Source organism: Onychostruthus taczanowskii, unplaced genomic scaffold (assembly GCF_017590055.1).
Source record: "Onychostruthus taczanowskii isolate IOZ18803 unplaced genomic scaffold, ASM1759005v1 scaffold168, whole genome shotgun sequence".
NCBI classification, from domain to species: domain Eukaryota; kingdom Metazoa; phylum Chordata; class Aves; order Passeriformes; family Passeridae; genus Onychostruthus; species Onychostruthus taczanowskii.
Genome location: NW_024498884.1, coordinates 87,488 through 105,918, shown reverse-complemented (window position 1 = coordinate 105,918; position 18,431 = coordinate 87,488). Strand labels below are relative to the sequence as shown.

General features: G+C 33.2%; 1 protein-coding gene across 1 annotated transcript in view; it reads left to right on the top strand.

The window, feature by feature from the left end:
• The window catches only part of LOC121333367 (contactin-associated protein-like 4), a 200,077-nt gene that overhangs the window by 162,236 nt on the left and 19,410 nt on the right, over positions 1 to 18,431 (top strand). Inside the window, exons 14-17 of the mRNA XM_041399639.1 lie at positions 175 to 331; positions 3,382 to 3,509; positions 12,489 to 12,659; positions 17,626 to 17,844. Coding sequence (XP_041255573.1) covers positions 175 to 331; positions 3,382 to 3,509; positions 12,489 to 12,659; positions 17,626 to 17,844 — 675 coding nt within the window. The remainder of the gene's footprint in view (positions 1 to 174; positions 332 to 3,381; positions 3,510 to 12,488; positions 12,660 to 17,625; positions 17,845 to 18,431) is intronic.

The window sequence follows — 18,431 nt, the reverse complement described above, 5'->3', positions numbered from 1 at the left end:
TAAAATGAATAATTAGTTATTAAGTAAAGGTGGAAATTTATTTTTTCCTGGTCATTTAAAGGTTTTAGATTTGAGCAGGGTTTTTTGTCTTAAACTTTTGGAAACTTATTTGGATGGGAAAGCTGAGAGAAGTGGGAGACAAGACTGGGCATTGATTTTCTCTAATCTTTTTAGATGGGATGCCACTGAGCTGGTGGATTGGAAGAACCAATGAAACTCATACTTACTGGGGAGGTTCCTTGCCTGCTGTACAAAAATGTGCTTGTGGACTGGAGGGAAGCTGCATTGATTCCCAGCATTACTGCAACTGTGATGCGGACAGGGATGAATGGTGACTTTTTACTGTTCATGATTCACAATATTTTTTTTGTTAAAAGTAAATAATGAAAATATACAGGCCTTAGCACATTTATAATGCCAAGGCAGTTGGAAATCTAAGTTGCCATAGTGTCATCTGATTCTTTGCTATAGAACATAATTTTTCACAAAGTTATTGCTATATACATTAAGTATTATAACTAATTCTTTCACTCTGAATTTTGAGGAAGATTTAATTTTGCAGATACTTTCTAGTCATTAGTATATTGCATATTATAAATTAAGACAATAGTTCTTTAGCACAACTTCAGTTAGTTTTAGACGACTGAATGTAATTAAAGTTAAAATAAAACATTCTGTGAAAAAAGTTAATTTTTAGCATAATTTATAACTACACTTTAAGGTTTAGACTTTTTACATCCTTTTTCTTCATCTACAACATAGATAAAGAAAATGAATAGGCTAACAAGCACTCATATGGAGCCCTATTCAAAGAGAATAAATGGATTTCTAGGATGTACATCTTCCACTTGTGCCTAAAATTCTCTGGTGTCATTTACCATAATTTTCAAATAAATAATATAATGAATGAGTTATTGTTACAGTGTTAGATCTGAACCTGACTTTTCATTTAGTAAGATCAGATACAATTTTCTCAATAATACCTCCAAAGCAGCATGGGATTTGACAAAGCAGAGGGACTTTTCAAATGAAAGTTCTTATGTTAAAGGAACTTCTATGGTCTTAAAACTATGAAGTCCATTTAACTTAAATAAATCAAGTTCAGTGAGTACATTAATGTATGCATTTAAAAAAATGCATCAACATCTAATTTTTTGAAAGTGGGAAAATGCAAAGAAGATACTTAGAAACATCTTGATGCATGCAAAATCAAGCAATACATATTTTTTTTCTTCTGAACGTCCACCCTTCCTTTAAAGGAGCGACTAGTGAGTTGGGTTGGAAAATGCTTGTTCCCTCAACATGAGCAGGGAATTGAGCAGACACAGAAATGAAAGTACAAGAAGGAGTTAATCAAAGAACAATTCTTCACAAGCTTCAAAGATTTCTGGAGAAAAAAATTTCCTATTGCAGTGAAATTCAAGGGTGATATCTGCAACATTTATTCTAATAAAGAGATTAAAGAAACATATATAATACTGAGAATTTCCCTATTATGCTGTATGAAAATAAAAACAATATTAATTTCTAACACAAAAATAAGGTATTAAAAGATGATTGCATTTTGAGAAAAAAAAATAGCACCATTTCTCAGACATGTAAAATATTCTTGCTCAGTTTTGTCATGCATTCAATCCATGCTCACATATATAGGTCAATTTTTAATGGTAATATATTTGTAAATGCAGTAGATGAGAGGATTACATGCATGTCTTCACATGCACATGCACTTCCAGTAAGTTGCTTAAATGTTTATGAGTGTATTAAATTGAAAGTATAATGACTCTGGGTTTGTATTTCTGTTTGTATCCACGTTGCACACTTTTAAGTAGAGATTCTTCTCAGTGACTCCAGTGTTACAGTGGTTATGTGTACACTAATTTTGTGCACCATGATTAATGTTGTATTTGGTTCTCTAGAGACTACTGTTTTGGATCAGTTGACTAGATACTGCTCACTGGGTGGTAAAAGAAGGCAGAAGCTATGCTTGTTTGAGGTGTATTTTGAGCACAGAGAATAGTTACACAGCATGGTTTTGAAACACTGACTTTGACAGTCTGCTTTTATAGTGAAATCTATCTTATTTCATGCATTGGACATAGATTTAATTCTAAACTCCTTATTTGACTTATCAAAAGCTTTAAGTCTGTAGAACTCTAGAGCAGAAAGATTTGAAAAAAAAAAATCTGGTCCTAGAAATTTAAAAATTTAAAATCCTCTCCATGGAAGATAATTTCTATTCAGTTTCTTTTTGTTTACAGCATCATTTTACTGAAGCAAACACTTCTGGTGTTTTGAGGGATTTTCTTTTAGTTCTAAATTAGAAACCTGCAATATCTCACCTCATGAAAAATTAACATTTATAAAAACCCCATGTTTTGCCTTCCTCAGTTAAGCAAAATAGTTTGCTAAAAAACCGTCCATTTGTTTGCACTGTGCTCCAAAATAGATAAACAGAAATTGTATGCAGAAGAAGGATGATGATGGTGATAGGAAAGGGAGAGGGGAGAGGAGAAAAAAGTGACTAATTTTATTCAGCATGAGGAGTTTCTGCTGTTTATTCTGAACTATTTGCTTTGCCCTTAAAGGGAAGATTCAACCATGAATGGACTGAATGGACAGATTGAATTTTCCAGAATAGTCATGAGTAACTGAGCATTTCCATGGATTTGAGGAAAGGAATTTTAGGGCTAAAAATGGTGCTTAAGAAATTTAAAAACTCAGTTCTGGCACTAAGTCAACAAAGATTTTAAACAAGGAACTAGATCTAATATTACAAGTACTAGAAATGTGTTCAGAGTGCAAAGCTGAATATTTTGTTTTCTGTAAGTTTCATATTTGTAGCATATACTGTTTTTCCTGTAGTGAGCATGACTATATTTTATATTTTTTGATTTTTTTTTTAACTTTTGTCAAGGTAGGACAAAAAAAAGTTAGACTTACTTGAAAGTTGTATTAAGCCATAAAGTATTTCATATTGATGACTGAGTCAATTACAGATACAGGACGTCCTCAGCAACATAAAATTCATTTTCAAATTTGACGTGAGCAAATTCATTGACGCAGGCAGCCAGTTAGGTGCCTATTTATTCAAGAGGACTTTTCTCACACTTGTTTTATGGTCACAACCATAAAACTACCCACTTCCAATTAAATTCTTTTAGTTCTGTCAAATGAATCCAATATCAACTCCAAAGCATATGTTTCTATTTACAGTTTTTTTGTATCACACATATACAAAAACATATATACACATACATATTTAGGCAGCCACTTTCTTTGTTTTCAGTTTCTTTCCTTTTCCTCAGGAATGCCTCAATGATAATGAAATATTTATTGGAAACATTTAGGAGAGCTGTGGCTTTCACTTTACCTTTTCAGGACAGATGATACTGGCTTCCTCTCCTACAAGGACCATCTACCGGTAACTGAAATTGTGATCACAGATACTGACAGACCAAACTCGGAAGCTGCTTACAAACTGGGGCCTTTGCTTTGCCGTGGTGATAGTAAGTAACTACTAAAGAGTTTTGCTAAACAGTGATGCATTTTTTCTGCAATAACTTTTAAATATTATTTGTTATAAGCCTAAGATAGACTTCTCTAAAAATATCATCCAGTTCTTTTTGAAATTAGAAAAAACCCACCATCATCCAGTGCAAACCATCGAAATTGTAGAAATTTATTTTTCATTATACATATTAATAATGAAAATAAAAAGTGTTATAATAGTTTTAAAACAGGTATTTTGGTTTACCCAACTGGAATTAAATTATGAATAAATCATTGCATGAGTAATGAGTTACATGAGTTTGTAGCTGGTTACCATATCTTGGGGACATACCATTCACTAGCTATGTCTGCATCCATCACAAAACATTACACATATTATCTCCTCTGAATTTTTATGCATCTAGGAAAGCTATACTGTGGGAGAGTAATTCAGTGTATTCAATATCTACATGCAAATTTTCAACTACATGTAAGAATTTTAATTTTACAAATTTAATAATAATTCTAGATTTACATTCTGAATACATATATGTAGCAACCAGAATAATATATTTGTGCAAAATGATACCTTATTGAAGATTTGTGGTGATACTCCTGTTTTTAATAATTTCCCTATTCAATGGAAAAGAGAACATGTTTGGCTTATATTCAAGAGTAATGTATTACACAAAATTCTATGTCTGCTGCTGATTGTAATCAAAAATTAGGAATTAGGAGAAGAAATGCTATAAACAACCCCAAAGAACTCAGCTGAAGAGTTGGATGGGCCATATTTGATGTGCAGTTGAGTAAGTTATTACAATATTCAGATAGGTTAATTTCCTTAAATCACATTACCTTATGAGTTTTCATGAACTTACCTGTTATATTGAATATGTAATAGATACAGTATTTAGAAATATTTTTATTCTTCATATGATTTTCCTCCTTCATCATATGATGTCATGTTTGGTTTTCAAATTTCTTCAGTTTATATGAGTAAGAGAAGTACCAGTAAAGTACTGATTTATAGTTTTAAGCTCACTCAGTAAAACACATAGATTAAAAAAATGTAGTATGTACTTATCAGCATGTATTATGTATTATTTTTGTGTCATCTCTGTCTTGTCAGAGTAATTATGCCTGGAAGACTTCTTAACAGATGTGTTTCAGCACTGCATTCTAGTTTTTTTTACGATAATTCATAAGACTTAAAAATCCCACTGGGTCCTTTCGCTTTGCTAGTCTGACATCTGATTGTGAACTAATCATTTGTCCTACAAATCATAACACTATGATACAGTATTATGGTATAAGTCAGAGTGATAGGACTACAGAGGTTTTCTGCTTATAGCAGGATTAGCCATGAGTTGAGATCACCCGTCTCTCAGGGCTTTGTCAAACTGGTGTTTGAAGCACACAAGGATGGAGCCTACACTGCTTCTCTGGGCAGCTTCTCCCGCTGTTTGGCTGTCCTCAGTGAGAATTTCTTCTTACTTTTATTAAGCCTGAAACTCTGTGCTTTCAGCATAACCACTGTCTTTGATACTCACCTCTTACACCAATGCAAAGACCCTGTGTCTGTCTCTTTTATGATTTCCCCTTAGGTTTTGGAGTCTGCTATCAGGTTCCCTAGCAAACCTTTTCCTTCCCCAGGCTGAAGCAGCCCTGTTCCTCCTGCCTGAAGGGCAGGACAAGTGCTCCAGACTGGAACACTCTGGTGGCCTCCACAATACTTGCTCCTGTTTATTAATGTTTTCCTTTGCTAGGGGAAAGGAAATTGGAAGCCCAATGCAGGTGTTCTCTTACAAACGTCAAACAGAGGAGGGTAACAACCTCCCCCAGCTGACCAGCCATGCTCACTCAGCCTATGATGCAGCAGACCTCCATTGTGGCCACAGATAATGAAACCAGTGACAAAGACAGCAATGAAACAGAAACACTTAGAGCTTGTGTAGTTCTAATTACTGGGGGAAGAATTTGAATTCCACTACTCACCAATTTCCCAACTATTATTAATTACATAACCTGACCTCAGATGTGACAGATCTTAAAACATGGAAGTCCACTAGCTTTCTCGGAGTAATCTCTAAAACATACACACAGTTTTGACACTCACTGACCTCCCTGACTTCATTTGATGTTTGCTTAGTCTGGGTGATTGAATTGCTGCAATATTTCACACTGATGATGAATGATCACAGTATTTCTAGACAAGGCTGTGATAGAGAATTCTAAAATATCAAGAGAACAAGCACAAGAACTCAGTCTGAATATCAGAGAAATATTCTTGCAATGTCATACAACATTATAGCATTTGACTTCAAAAAGAAGCAATTTTGAACTGAAAGAAGCTCAGTGAAAAGATTTCAGAATATAACAGTTCATGGTCATAAAACAGCAAAAACCTTGGAATAAGAACATTGATTTTGATTGTTAAATAATGCAATTTTTCTCAGTCTTTTACATCATAAAGACAGTATGAGAAGACATGTATTTAAGGAGGTAAGAACTAAAATTTGAGAAAACAAAGAAATTTCTGAAGGAAAATAATTGTCATAGATTTTGACATAAACCCAAAGCATTAAGAAAACCACAAATTCTATGAATGTATATCATAAAATATCTCAGTACAAGTTATTATATAATTTGGGGTGTTATACATATATTTAATATTTTATGACATATAACCCATATTATAAAATTATCATATAAATATTTTCCAGCATGATATGTGATGATGTCCAGAGAAGGGCAGTATGGCGATGAAGGGCATAGAGGGTAAGTCCCATAAGGAGAGGATGAGCAAGCTGGGGATGTTTAGCCTAGAGAAAAGGAGGCTCAGAAGAGACCTTGTCACTCTCTGCAACCACCTGAAAGGAGGCTGTAGCCAGGTGGGGATTGGCGTCTTCTCCCAGGCAGCCAGCAACAGTACAAGAGGACATGGTATCCAGCTGCACCAGAGGACATTCAGGTTGTACATCAGAGGAATTTCTTCATAGAAAGGGTTGTTAAGCATTGGAGTGAGATGCTCAGGGAGGCTGTGGAGCCATCATCCCTGGAGGTGTTTAAGGGAAGAGTATACGGTTCACTCAGTGCTATGGTCTAGTTGACAAGGTGGTGACCAGTCAAAAATTGGACTTGATGATCTCAGAAGTCTTCTGCAATGTAATAGATTCTGTGATCTATCCTACATAGGAAATTATATATATATATATATATATATATATATAATATGTAGACTGTCTTGAAATATATTAATATAATTCTTCATATATAATATGTGTTATAATAAATACTGAGTATAGGATTTTCTTCCAATGGTCTTTGTGCATCAGCAGTAAATTTTATAATGAACATTGCTTTGGTATTTAGTTTTACATTTAACGTAAATAGCTATGACTTGCAGTAATTTCTGAGTTCTACATATTAATTTTCACACTAGACAAAACTGATTAAGTTTAAACTCTCTTGCCACACCATTGCTTCTAGCAGCAATTTAAAGCTGCAGAAGGAAAGAAGACTGCTATTAAGACTTTTTACCTAACCTGAGGTTGCTGACACTCATGAAGGTCTAATTAAATATACTTTTAATGACGTTTACCTTGTAGGTGAAGAATGCAGAAAAGGTCTAGTGGAAAATACCCATTTTTCAGAAGTGCTGTCAAACAAGGGAGAACAGATATTCTTGGACTTACACTGTCATTTGAATACTCTTCAAAGAGATCATTGCTATTTTTGCTTGTCACTCTCCAGAACTAAATGATACAATGGTGTTTCACAGGGGATATCTTTTATTAAAAAGGTTTCTTTTTAAAAAACCCAAGTTTTTCAGAATAACTGACTAGCATATCATGTAAAAACATGGAGGAGAAGGTTTGTTGGTATTTATAATACCTTCAGTACTTCATTAAATGACTCAAATCTGAAAGATCATAAATTCTTATTCCATCAATAATCTATTCCTTGTGGGACAGTTACTTGGGAGGAAAAGAAAATGTTAATGCCTGCAGCAAAATAAAGTAGAACCATGAATAATTGGTTGAATTGAATTGCCATAAACCATGCACTCCAATAAGTTTCTAAGTTAGATTTATTTATTTGGGTGCTTCTGAAAAGTCATGTACCAAATGCAGTCCAGCAGAAGTTGGCTCTTTATTGTTGCTTTTTTTTTTTTCACTCTTTTATTTAATATTCCAATTCTGTACTTGGCTTCTTTATTTTAGGTTTTAAGTATTGATCTCTTCAACGAAGTATGTTACTTATAAGAAAACCAAACCATATTAGTCAAAGCAAGGGAGGAAAGAGTAGCCTTCTGTAAGAAAAAAAAACCCCAAAAATCCAAAAGTAATATAAATATTAATATAGTTTATTTTACAGAAGTTTTTAAAAATTGCATTCAGATGTTATTGATTTTTTTCAGAATTTTTTATAAAGCTACCTAACTGTATTTATAAGATGCCAAGGTACAATGAAAGTATTAAAGATATTCTAGAAGAATATGGCCATTTAAAAACATTAGTCAATAGTATTTGGTGACACTCAGCACCATGCATATGACTAGCACTCACACTTTTCTGTCACCTTCAAAATGAAGTACTGATTTATTACTGATTCATTTCTGTAATCCCTTTTCTGCTCTACAATATGTTTAATAAATTGTATGGTATGACTGCTGGTATCAGATTGAAAAATATATCTAACTATAGTGAAAGTTAAGATTAACACTAACATATGTCAACTGAGCAGGGTAACAGGAAAGATTTTGAAGCATATGAGAATGAACAAACTCTTTGGTACATTAATAGATAGAAATTCTATGGTCTTCATGAAAAAAGAAGACATTATATATTACTTCATATATTTTACTTCAATAATGACATTATTTTTGTCATTATTGAAGTAAAAGCTAGATGTTGAATAAATTCCAATAGAGTCAGTTAGTGGGAGTAGATTAAAAAAACCCATCCTTCTATGTTGGGTGTTTTTTTTTCTTGTTCTTTTCACTACAAGAGCTGAGTAGACATATTCTGATTTATTACTATGAATATCCAGTAAGTATTAGGACATAAAAAAAAAATAAATCCAAAATACTGAAATATAGCTAATGCACCAAAATTATGTGTATTAAATGGGTGATTATATTCTGTCAGCACAAGACTAATTCTTGGGCCAAAAATAAAATTGTTGATATAGATCTTAATAAAAAATAATATAAATGCATATGTATAGATAATATAATTCTTTGTAAAGATTATATATCATTTAGCAGGAATTTACATTAATAAAGATAAGGGTAATACTGGTGGAGACACAGATAGACTTTAATAAGGTATTTGAGACTTTAATAAGGTATTTGATGTAGTCTTGTTTACTTGGCTGAATAAAAAAAAAATAAATTCAACTGTAAAATGACAGTGCAAGAATATAAATGCAAGCAGATAATCCATTCAATGTGAGTTCTCTGTTTGACATTTAAATGAAGAAAGAAATAGTGTGAGCTTTGGATGTAACTGTATCAACCACTCATGATACCTTCATTAAAGCAGCACAGTAAATTTCTAATTTAGGAAAAAAAAAAATCTGTTTCATCTCTCTTCAGTACCCTGAGAAATCAGGACATGTCTTTTACTTTCAAAAGCAGAAGTATTTGTAAACCATGTGTTCAACTCTTCCCCCTTATTTAGCTTTACATAAATTATTATTAATTCATATTTGTCCTTACCTCAGTCTAATCAACTTTGTTTTGGTCCTCTTTGCAGCTTCCTGCATAATCAAGATGTTTAATACAAGTCTGTGAATACAGTTTTACATATATGAAGAGAATGTAAGGTTAAAGGATAGCATTAAAGTTGAGGTTCATTTTTAGTGAAAGCATTTAAATTCCTTTGCTGAATTTGGACATAATCTGAGGTGATGTGTTAAACTTTAAAAGAGTTTCATAGAGGAAGAAATTTCAAATAATGTTCTTGAAAACAGGAAATAAAATCAGGAAATTATTTAATGTTCGGGATTTGAAGCTACACTGTGTGGGAATATCTACATATGCACAAACTGACAGTAAAAGCATTTGTGAATTTTTTGTAAATTGACATTTTTTAATGCAATCAATTGAATATTTTCCCTAGACTAAATTCTCTTTTTCAGACAATAAGTGATTGAGGGAATTTATATAGTCTGTGTTATATCAGACATTGAACTAGATGATCACGGTTTTCCCTACTGGTCTTTTATCTGTGGATCTTACAGATAAAAAAAAAAACCCAAAGTACAAAATATACTGTTCAGAAACATAAGATCTTTATTTTCTCTTTATTTCTCTCTGTCTCTCAGTGTCCCTGCTGGCAGAATGAAGATGCAACCATTAGAGATATGACAAGGAATTGATACAAATTATGAACAGATTTTAGTTTTGAGTAGGAACTTGAATAGCGTTACAAACTGTAAATTTGTAAATTGCAAATTGCAATCACACGATTGTTTTGAGAAGGCTAATTTATCTGTCTTGTTATTATTGTCCCTTTTTTTTTGTTTTACAGTAAGTTGGTAAGGCTAGTTGATATGTGCCAAAAACATATGTATATTTTTCAATAAAAAATATCTTCATGTATAATTTATAAGAATAGGATGTTCCTTCTTTTTACTCATAGGAAGACTGCAGTATTACAGCTTAGATAAAATGCTAAATAATATTGATTTCCTAACCAAATGGTGTTTGGCAGTTCCAGAAAAATAAATGGGAGACTGTGAGCCAGATACTGTAAAGTTAAGAAAATTTTTTCCCACCATGATTTACAACAATATAAGATACTTTTAATATACTTGTCCTAAGCCTTTATTTAAGCTGCTTTATTGATAAAGTATCTTTCCATTCATAAATTACACAGCTCTCAGAGCTGAGAAAAAAAACCAGTTAGACAAGAAAAGGCACTAAATTAAAAGAGAAAAAATAAAACTTCCTATCCCTACCGTCCCCCAAGGACTCCATTTTGGTTTACAAATATCATTCAAATGCTTCATTGAAGCTAATTATATCATTACTTTACTGGACTGTTACTGCCCCTATTGCCTCTCTTCTAATTGCTGGCAATGTTATACCAATTTTGCATAAATTACCGTATTAAACTTCCTATTGTGTTTGAATTAGTGGTAACAGCCAGTCCATTATTTTTAAATAGCTTTGATACACAGCTGTTAGTCACAACAGTTGTGAAGTTCGCTCGGTGGGAGCCATGACCTGACACAGCTGAGGAACATAGGCTTAAAATTGATGCCAATATGTAAGGCTGCTGCTTTTGTCTGGTGGTGCTTTTCACAGCTTGGTAACTTCAAGAAGCCCATAAGGCAGCACAGGAGAGCAAGGTGCAAAGCTACATGTTCCCTTCCCAGCCCGAGCCATCTGCTCACAGCTGCCTTACCATGTAAATGTTGTCCTGACGGCTGCTTTAACTTGTGATAGCTGGCAGTACTCCTGAGTGTCAAAAGTCACAATAAGCAATTGCCAGAATATGTGTGAAAAACCTGCAATGCTGCTTTTCTAGGGTTTTCTAGATTTGGGTTCCAAACCCTTCCAAAAATGGTAAAAACTCTGCTGGAATGAGGGAATGGACTTTAATTTGATTTCATTGGCTGTGGACTAGGCCTCCATATACACTGTATTATAGGGTTTGATTTTGCAGGGAAGAAAGAAATTTTCAATTTTTTTTCCTCCCTTTCCATCCTAAAAACAGAACATGGCTGGAGCAAAAATTACAGTTCTGCATAACTGTTAGACTGAGATCACAGCATTATCAGGAGAATATTCAATGGGCTTGATCAATTAGATAAGAAAGTATTGAATGTCTCATTTGGTTTAGAAAGAAATATAGCCTAATAAAGAAATACTGATATATGTGTAAGGATTCAGCAATATTAACAAGGTACTTCTAGTTGAACACCATAAATGAAGATTATGTCGTTATTAGAAGAGGGTGATGTTAGACATTTTACATCAGCATTTTAAAAATCAATAACTAAACCTTGCAAATTACAATTGGATGCTTACTTAAAAATAGATAAAACCAGGAAAATATCTATGCTAGTTTTTTTAATTTTGCAATTTACTTATTTGATTTCTTCCACAGTAATTGCAAGAATATTTGTCCTGCATTCTTTGAGATATCTGGTAAATTTCACTGGACTACAATGATAACAAGTCTCTTTTCCTTGTTATGTAAAATATATATTTAATAAGTGTCATGCTTGTTATTGCTTGTACTAACTAATCCTAGAGTTGTAAAGGTTAGAAAAGACCTTTAAGATAAAAGGTGTTAGCTGTCAGCCTTGCACCACCCCCATGTTCACCATTGAACCATGACCTCAAGTGCCATATCCACAAGTTTTTCAAACACTTTTATGCATTGTGACTCCACTCTGGGAAGTCTGTTACAATGCTTTACAATCCTTTCAGTAACAAAAAATATTTGTCACCTTTAATATAAACCTGAGGCCATTTCCTCTCATCTTGTCACTTGTAACCTGGGAGAAGACAATGGACCCTGCCTCACTGCACCCTCCTTTCAGGCAGTTGCAGAGAACAATAGGGTCCCCACATTATTTAGCCTGTTTAGCCTGGGGAAAAGGATCCTTCTTTTTTCCAGGCTAAACAGCTCCCTCAGCCATACTATTTTAATGTAGGTATAATACTTCATTCATAGCTGCTATGTTTGCTTACTTCATGAAAGGATACATCAGGACATTACCGGACTTCTCAGCGCAGATGAAATTAATTTTGTTTCCTAATAATTGGTTTTTTGTTGCCTCAGCTGAGCACCTTTATTCTTGATGAAACATTATTCTACATTCCCAGTACTGCCTACCTTTTTGTATTATGAGCTAATAGGGAAGCTTCTGTGGATGTGGACTCTCTGAACATTTCTTTTGTTTATCGGTTATAAAACTTACACTAGAAATGTTAGATAACACTGTATCTATCATCCTTTCATTCTGTTAACCAGGAACATTTTGGAATTCAGCTTCCTTCAACACAGAGACATCCTACCTGCATTTCCCCACCTTCCACGGAGAATTCAGTGCAGATGTCTCATTTTTCTTTAAAACTACTGCATCCTCAGGAGTGTTTTTAGAGAACCTGGGAATTCAAGACTTCATAAGGATAGAGTTACAGTGTAAGTAACATGACTGATGATATTTTGTTTTTGTTGTTATTATTATAAAAATTGGATTTTATTTAATTTAAAGGGGGAGAGTTTAAAAACTGTTCTCTACCTTTATTACTTCTACTGCTACTACCAGATCTTTATCATTATCAGAAAAAATCACAGCACTGAGACTAAAGTATTCATTTGAGGATATTTTCTGCCACAGGGGTTTCTTAATCTAAGAACACAGCAATCAGCCCCTGCCTGCTAAAACTGTTTCTACTTCTTGTGTTTAGTGTATCTCTACCACCAAATTCTCTTACTCCAAATTTTAAGACCAGGCATTATATGTGGGTTCTGGAAGACTCACTCAATCACCATGTGTGACTCAGACCTCTTGTGCTGCAGTACCTTAAGTCACACATTCTCATCTTTTTTCTTTTTGTTTTTTTTTTCTTTCAATTTTTTTTTCATTTTATTTGTGCAAACATAAATTCTTAGACTTACAAGCAGAAATAAATTTTTGTTGCATAAGAGAGAATTAAATATCCCACTAAATCCGACATAAAGTGACCAACGTAAAGTGAAACCTTTATCTTAGTTGACCCAATGTATTATTCTTATATTGCTCATTATTGAAAAGGAGGGTATTTGAAAGGATAAAGCACTTTTTCATTAGACTTTTGAATTAATTTGAAATGTCACATTAATTGAAAAGTCTTCTTCTTGCCTGGTGAACACTTCTGAGTGTTCTCTAAAATTTTCTAGTAGAACAATTTTTACCTTGGGATTAGACAGTTCCTCATTTTTTTCCAAATCAATTTTATTATCAGACTCCAGTATTTTCTAGAGAAGAGTACAAATAAATATATATGTTGCATTGCAAAATATTGCTATAAAACATTAAATATTTTTAATTAAAAAGTAAAATATTCTGCTTCCTTGTTTTTTTTTTTTTGGGGGGGTTTTTTGGTCCATGTTAACATCTCATGTTAACGAAACCAACAGGAAAACTCCTTCTGTAGTTAGTTTAATTATACAATATTGTTTAGTGTTTAATGAAATTGTTTTTCATCATCTCAAACTATAGTGTTGTATTTGAAAACTACCCTGTTTTCAACACTGTTTTTGCCAGGTTTTTGGCAGTATGAACTGCCTTCTGTTAAAGCTCTGTGAACAGTTTAAAGGACAGTGGCACTGTAAACTCAGTGTCATGCAATACAGAAAATGTACTGGATCAGCACTTCAGTGGAGACTCTCTGAAATAATGACGATAGTCTTCTCTGATAAATTATTTTCCATTTCAAAATAAACAGTTAAATCACAGAAGCATTAAAGGAATGGTTCTGAGAACTGAATTTATTCAGACATTTGTTTTTCTTCAGAATAATAATATGAAGACAGACTCATGTCACTTGTCCCATTCATTCATAAGCATAAAAACCACTGCATACATACAGCTTTTAAATGACTTTATATGAATAGGGAGGTGTGAGAGAAAGCAAAAGGCTGAACTGGTCTGTAATTTCAGCATCTAAATAGCAAAGTTGTCGAGTTATTGTGTAGAATATAGAGATATTTCTTAATCTCCATAAACACCCTAATTTTTGAGTAGACAGACCCATTATTTTTTGTATGTCATATGTAAATTAAATGAAGGATTGTTTGTAGTGGACCCAGAATTGTCTGGTTTTATTGTGGAAAATATCAATCACAGATGAGCAATATGTATTTCCATCAACAGTACCTTTCTCAAAAAAAAATTAACTTGAGCATTTCATATGGTATAAGATGATTTATATTTCATCATCATGTAACTCCATATCCTTTATAATATATGTGAATGTAAATTACCAGCCTACACTTATGTTCTATTATTAGTTTCACATAAATTAATATCTTTTATTTGGCTAACAATAAATAATAGTAAAGTAAATGTCAGATGTCACTGTTTAAGAGGATGATGTGAGAAAATGTTTAAAACTTATCATGTCATTATCATTTGACATTCATTACTTGGGAAGACTAATTTTTTGTAATATTTTATTCATTGTTTTCAAATTTTATATCTAATTATTTTGTTTATGTGATAGTGATCTTTAGACATTGAAGTCTAGCTTCAAACAAAAAAGTCAGATCCAGAAACATAATACAAAATGTGAGACTTAGAGCTATTCTGCTGGTTTTATGAAGTTATAAACACTGTAGTGCATCTGTGTATATTCTAGAAGACTCTTGCAAAAATGGTGTGTGCATCCTAACTGTATTTTTAAAGAGAGGGTAAGTAAAAGAAGATACTTGTCTCAAAGAAGATATTTGATCCCTTATTTTTGTTCTGCAATAAGTTATAATTGCATGTTGAACTTCTCCCTCATTTACTGATTTACTGCAGAAATATTGGTTGAAAGCTACAAAGCTGCTTCAATGCTGAAGAGTGCACTCTGCTAAATACTTATAGGACCAAAGATTACATGCTCTGGCCAAAGGCCTGGGTATTTTATATTGAATGCTCACTGAAGGTTTATTTCCAAAGAGTTAAACAGAAATTTAAAATAGGGTTGGAAACACTATGGTGTATTGATTTGGTTGGGCTTCTGCAGTTGCTTTGGAAGTAGTTCAGAACAGTGCAATATGCAACTACTGGTGGCCTTTGCCTGCCCAAATTTGTAACTTACTGTCCAGGATTAGTGCAGTTCAACTGCTTCCTTTATGGAAAAAGCTAGGATTTTTCATCCTGTAGCATATTAGCTGGTAATCACTTTCTGCACATGATGCTTACGCTTACATAATACTCTGGATGGCTCTCTGCAGCTGTACTTTCTGTTAGTCATTCTAGCCATAGCTAGCCACTGGCCACTCTCCATGACAACCATCAACTTCCACTCCACTTTGCCAGTCTGTAGATGGGCTCTGCCTGGGTTTGAATGCACTATGGTTATAAGAGTTCCTGCAATGCTTGGATAGTTTTTAAGCAACAACAATGTAGGTAGGACCCAAAAAATATTTTTGTGCCAGAAGAGAACTCCAGGATGCATTCTCTTCTGCTACCTAAGAAATGAACAAAGTGCTCTGTGTGTATGTCCTTTGTTGCAAGATAACAGATTTTAGAATCCAGTATCATCCTTCCACATCCTGTGGCATATTCTCGTGGTCGTTCTAATAAAACCAAATTTTCTTTCAGATTTGCATTGTTGTTGTTATAATATTATAGAATGTTAAGTGATTATATCTTTCATTTTTTTGGACATATTCTGGTTAGTCTTCAGACACTACAACCGATGACCATGAACCCATTCTTGTAATTTCAGCCTTCATATGTAGAATTCAGGGATTGCTTCCCTTTTTTCAAGATTATCTGAAATTTTAGTGGTTCTAACATAATTCATTATTTCAGTGGTTATTTCAAAATCTTTATTATGCATTTTCTTGCCTTTAAAATTTAAACAGTAACATTATTTATCAGATTTGTCATTCTGATATGCTATTCAATAGGCCCATTCAGTGAGTTCAAAGCAGAACTTTGTTTTCAGGCTTAACTCCAACAGTATCCAGAAGATTACAAAGACCTCTCTGCAGAAGGTAACATTCAGTAGAAATTCTTTTTAGCCAGTCACATAGATTTTTTGTTGCATTTGTTCTCCTACTGTGTGGTTGTTTTTTTTGTTTTTTTTTTTTTTCTTTTTTTTTCTTTTATCCCTCTATAAGGGGAGAGTGAGTTCTCAGCTTTTTCTAAAGAAAAGAAATTTATCCTAAAACTAATTTATTTTACTGAGGAAGTGTGTTTAGATATCAATTATTTCTTCTTATTAGGTAAAACTTGATTTTTAAGTGGAAGAGGTCATTTAGTACAAAAGGTATTCCAGTTATAAATTTAGTGCTTTATTTTACTTAGTAAGTGAAATGGTTTATGCATTTCCCATTTTACTTTTCTGCCTTAGGTTCTACTATTATAGAAAAACACTTTATGGCAACAAGATTTAGGACTTAAGGGATTGCAAATGTGTGACATTACTCAGTCTAAAGTTTGGCCAAAGTGGATTTAAATGTTTTAAAATGTCTAATATCTTTTTAAAAAGTGAAAAGAAAGCAAAAAATACTGCATGGAATATTTTCTTCTACTTCAATTAATCCGTCTTTAAAATGTTGTTTGAAGCTCATCTAATTCCCTTGATTCCTAATTTTTTTGCTTTTCTGGCAGAATTCAATGATGTAAATAGGAAGGGTTTTTTTTGGATTTATGTAATCTTTCTTTGGATTTGTGGAATCTTTTCTATTCTCCTTTAATGAAATCTTTAATAATAAAAAAATTGTGGCTGTACATTGTCTAGGGAATACTTTTTTTCATACATGATTGTCTTTGAATATATGAAAGAAAGACTTTCAGAGAGAATATTCACAATTTTCAGATTTTCGATATTCTGATATATACCTCATGTTTTTATTATGACCTGCAAAGATTCAATGATTTTCTAGGCAAACTATGAAACTGTGTAATGTGAAATTTGCTCAGAGCACTCAATTTAAATAATAATTTTATATACTACATCAAAATCTTTCCTCTGACGTTCGTAGAGTCTACATGAATAAATAACAAAAGCTAATAGACAGTAGAAGATGCTGGTTAGATTATAGTTGTGATAAGTTAAATATAGTTAACAACAGCAATCAATTAGCATGTAATCAAGAGATGCATTTCATCCAAACTGAAAAATCACAAAGCTAGCATATTTCACTGTTTCTTGACTACTATGCTCTCCAGGGGTCCGCAAAGTGATTGGTTTCCATCCGGTGCATAAATCATTGCTCTTGCTGTCAGTGAGTGTGAAGAATCAGCTGCAGGCCCCTGAAGTAAACTCTTCCTCTAAAACAGTCAGTCTTATCCCATGTAATACTAGGCTAAACCTTAAAAGTAGCTTGTTCTGCTATTAATTATTTTGTGATCCATTTAATTATGAAATAATTTAAATGTCTGCTACTACTATTCTCTTTCTAGCTCCATCTGAAGTGGTTTTTTCCTTTGACGTGGGAAATGGACCTAGTGAAGTCATAGTGCAATCACGCAATTCCTTAAATGACAACCAATGGCATTATGTGAAGGCTGAACGAAATGTCAAAGAGGCTTCCTTACAAATAGATCAATTTCCTCAAAGATCTCACAGTGCTCCACCTGACGGACATATTCGCTTGCAACTCAACAGCCAGCTTTTTGTAGGTAGGCACTCCACAAAATATTTCCTAATTATCATCATAAAAATAAGAAAATGTTGGAGTGGGGAGGGGAAGAAAACTTGTTGCCAACCAGATATTTTGAAAATACTTTGTGTGATGACATGAGAGACTTTGTGACAAATCTGTGCAGATATTCACTATTTTGAGATTGTAGATCTCAAAGTGCCTTGGCCAATAGCTTCTCCAGGAGGATTTCAAATTAAGTTTACTTCCTTTGAGGGTTGTTTGAAGGACCAAGGATTCAAGGATGTGGATTTGTACCCTTTTTTGAGAGGATGTAATCTACTAAAGGAAGTTGTGCCATTTCTGTAATTTCAAGGAAATTTTGTTGTGTCTTTTTATCCACAGCCTCTCAGGTTGAAACACGGCAATAGGCATTTGGATAAAATGCTGAAAAAGTAGAAATTGAGTAAATAGAATTAATTAGTATTTTTTTTGCTATTACAGAAAGATATATACAGCTATATGTTATATCCACAGTAGTATTCTTAATGTAATATTGACTTATTATGAATTCATAAGTCTCTGGTGTAAATATATGTTGTATAGTATATGAGCATTTAAAGCTGA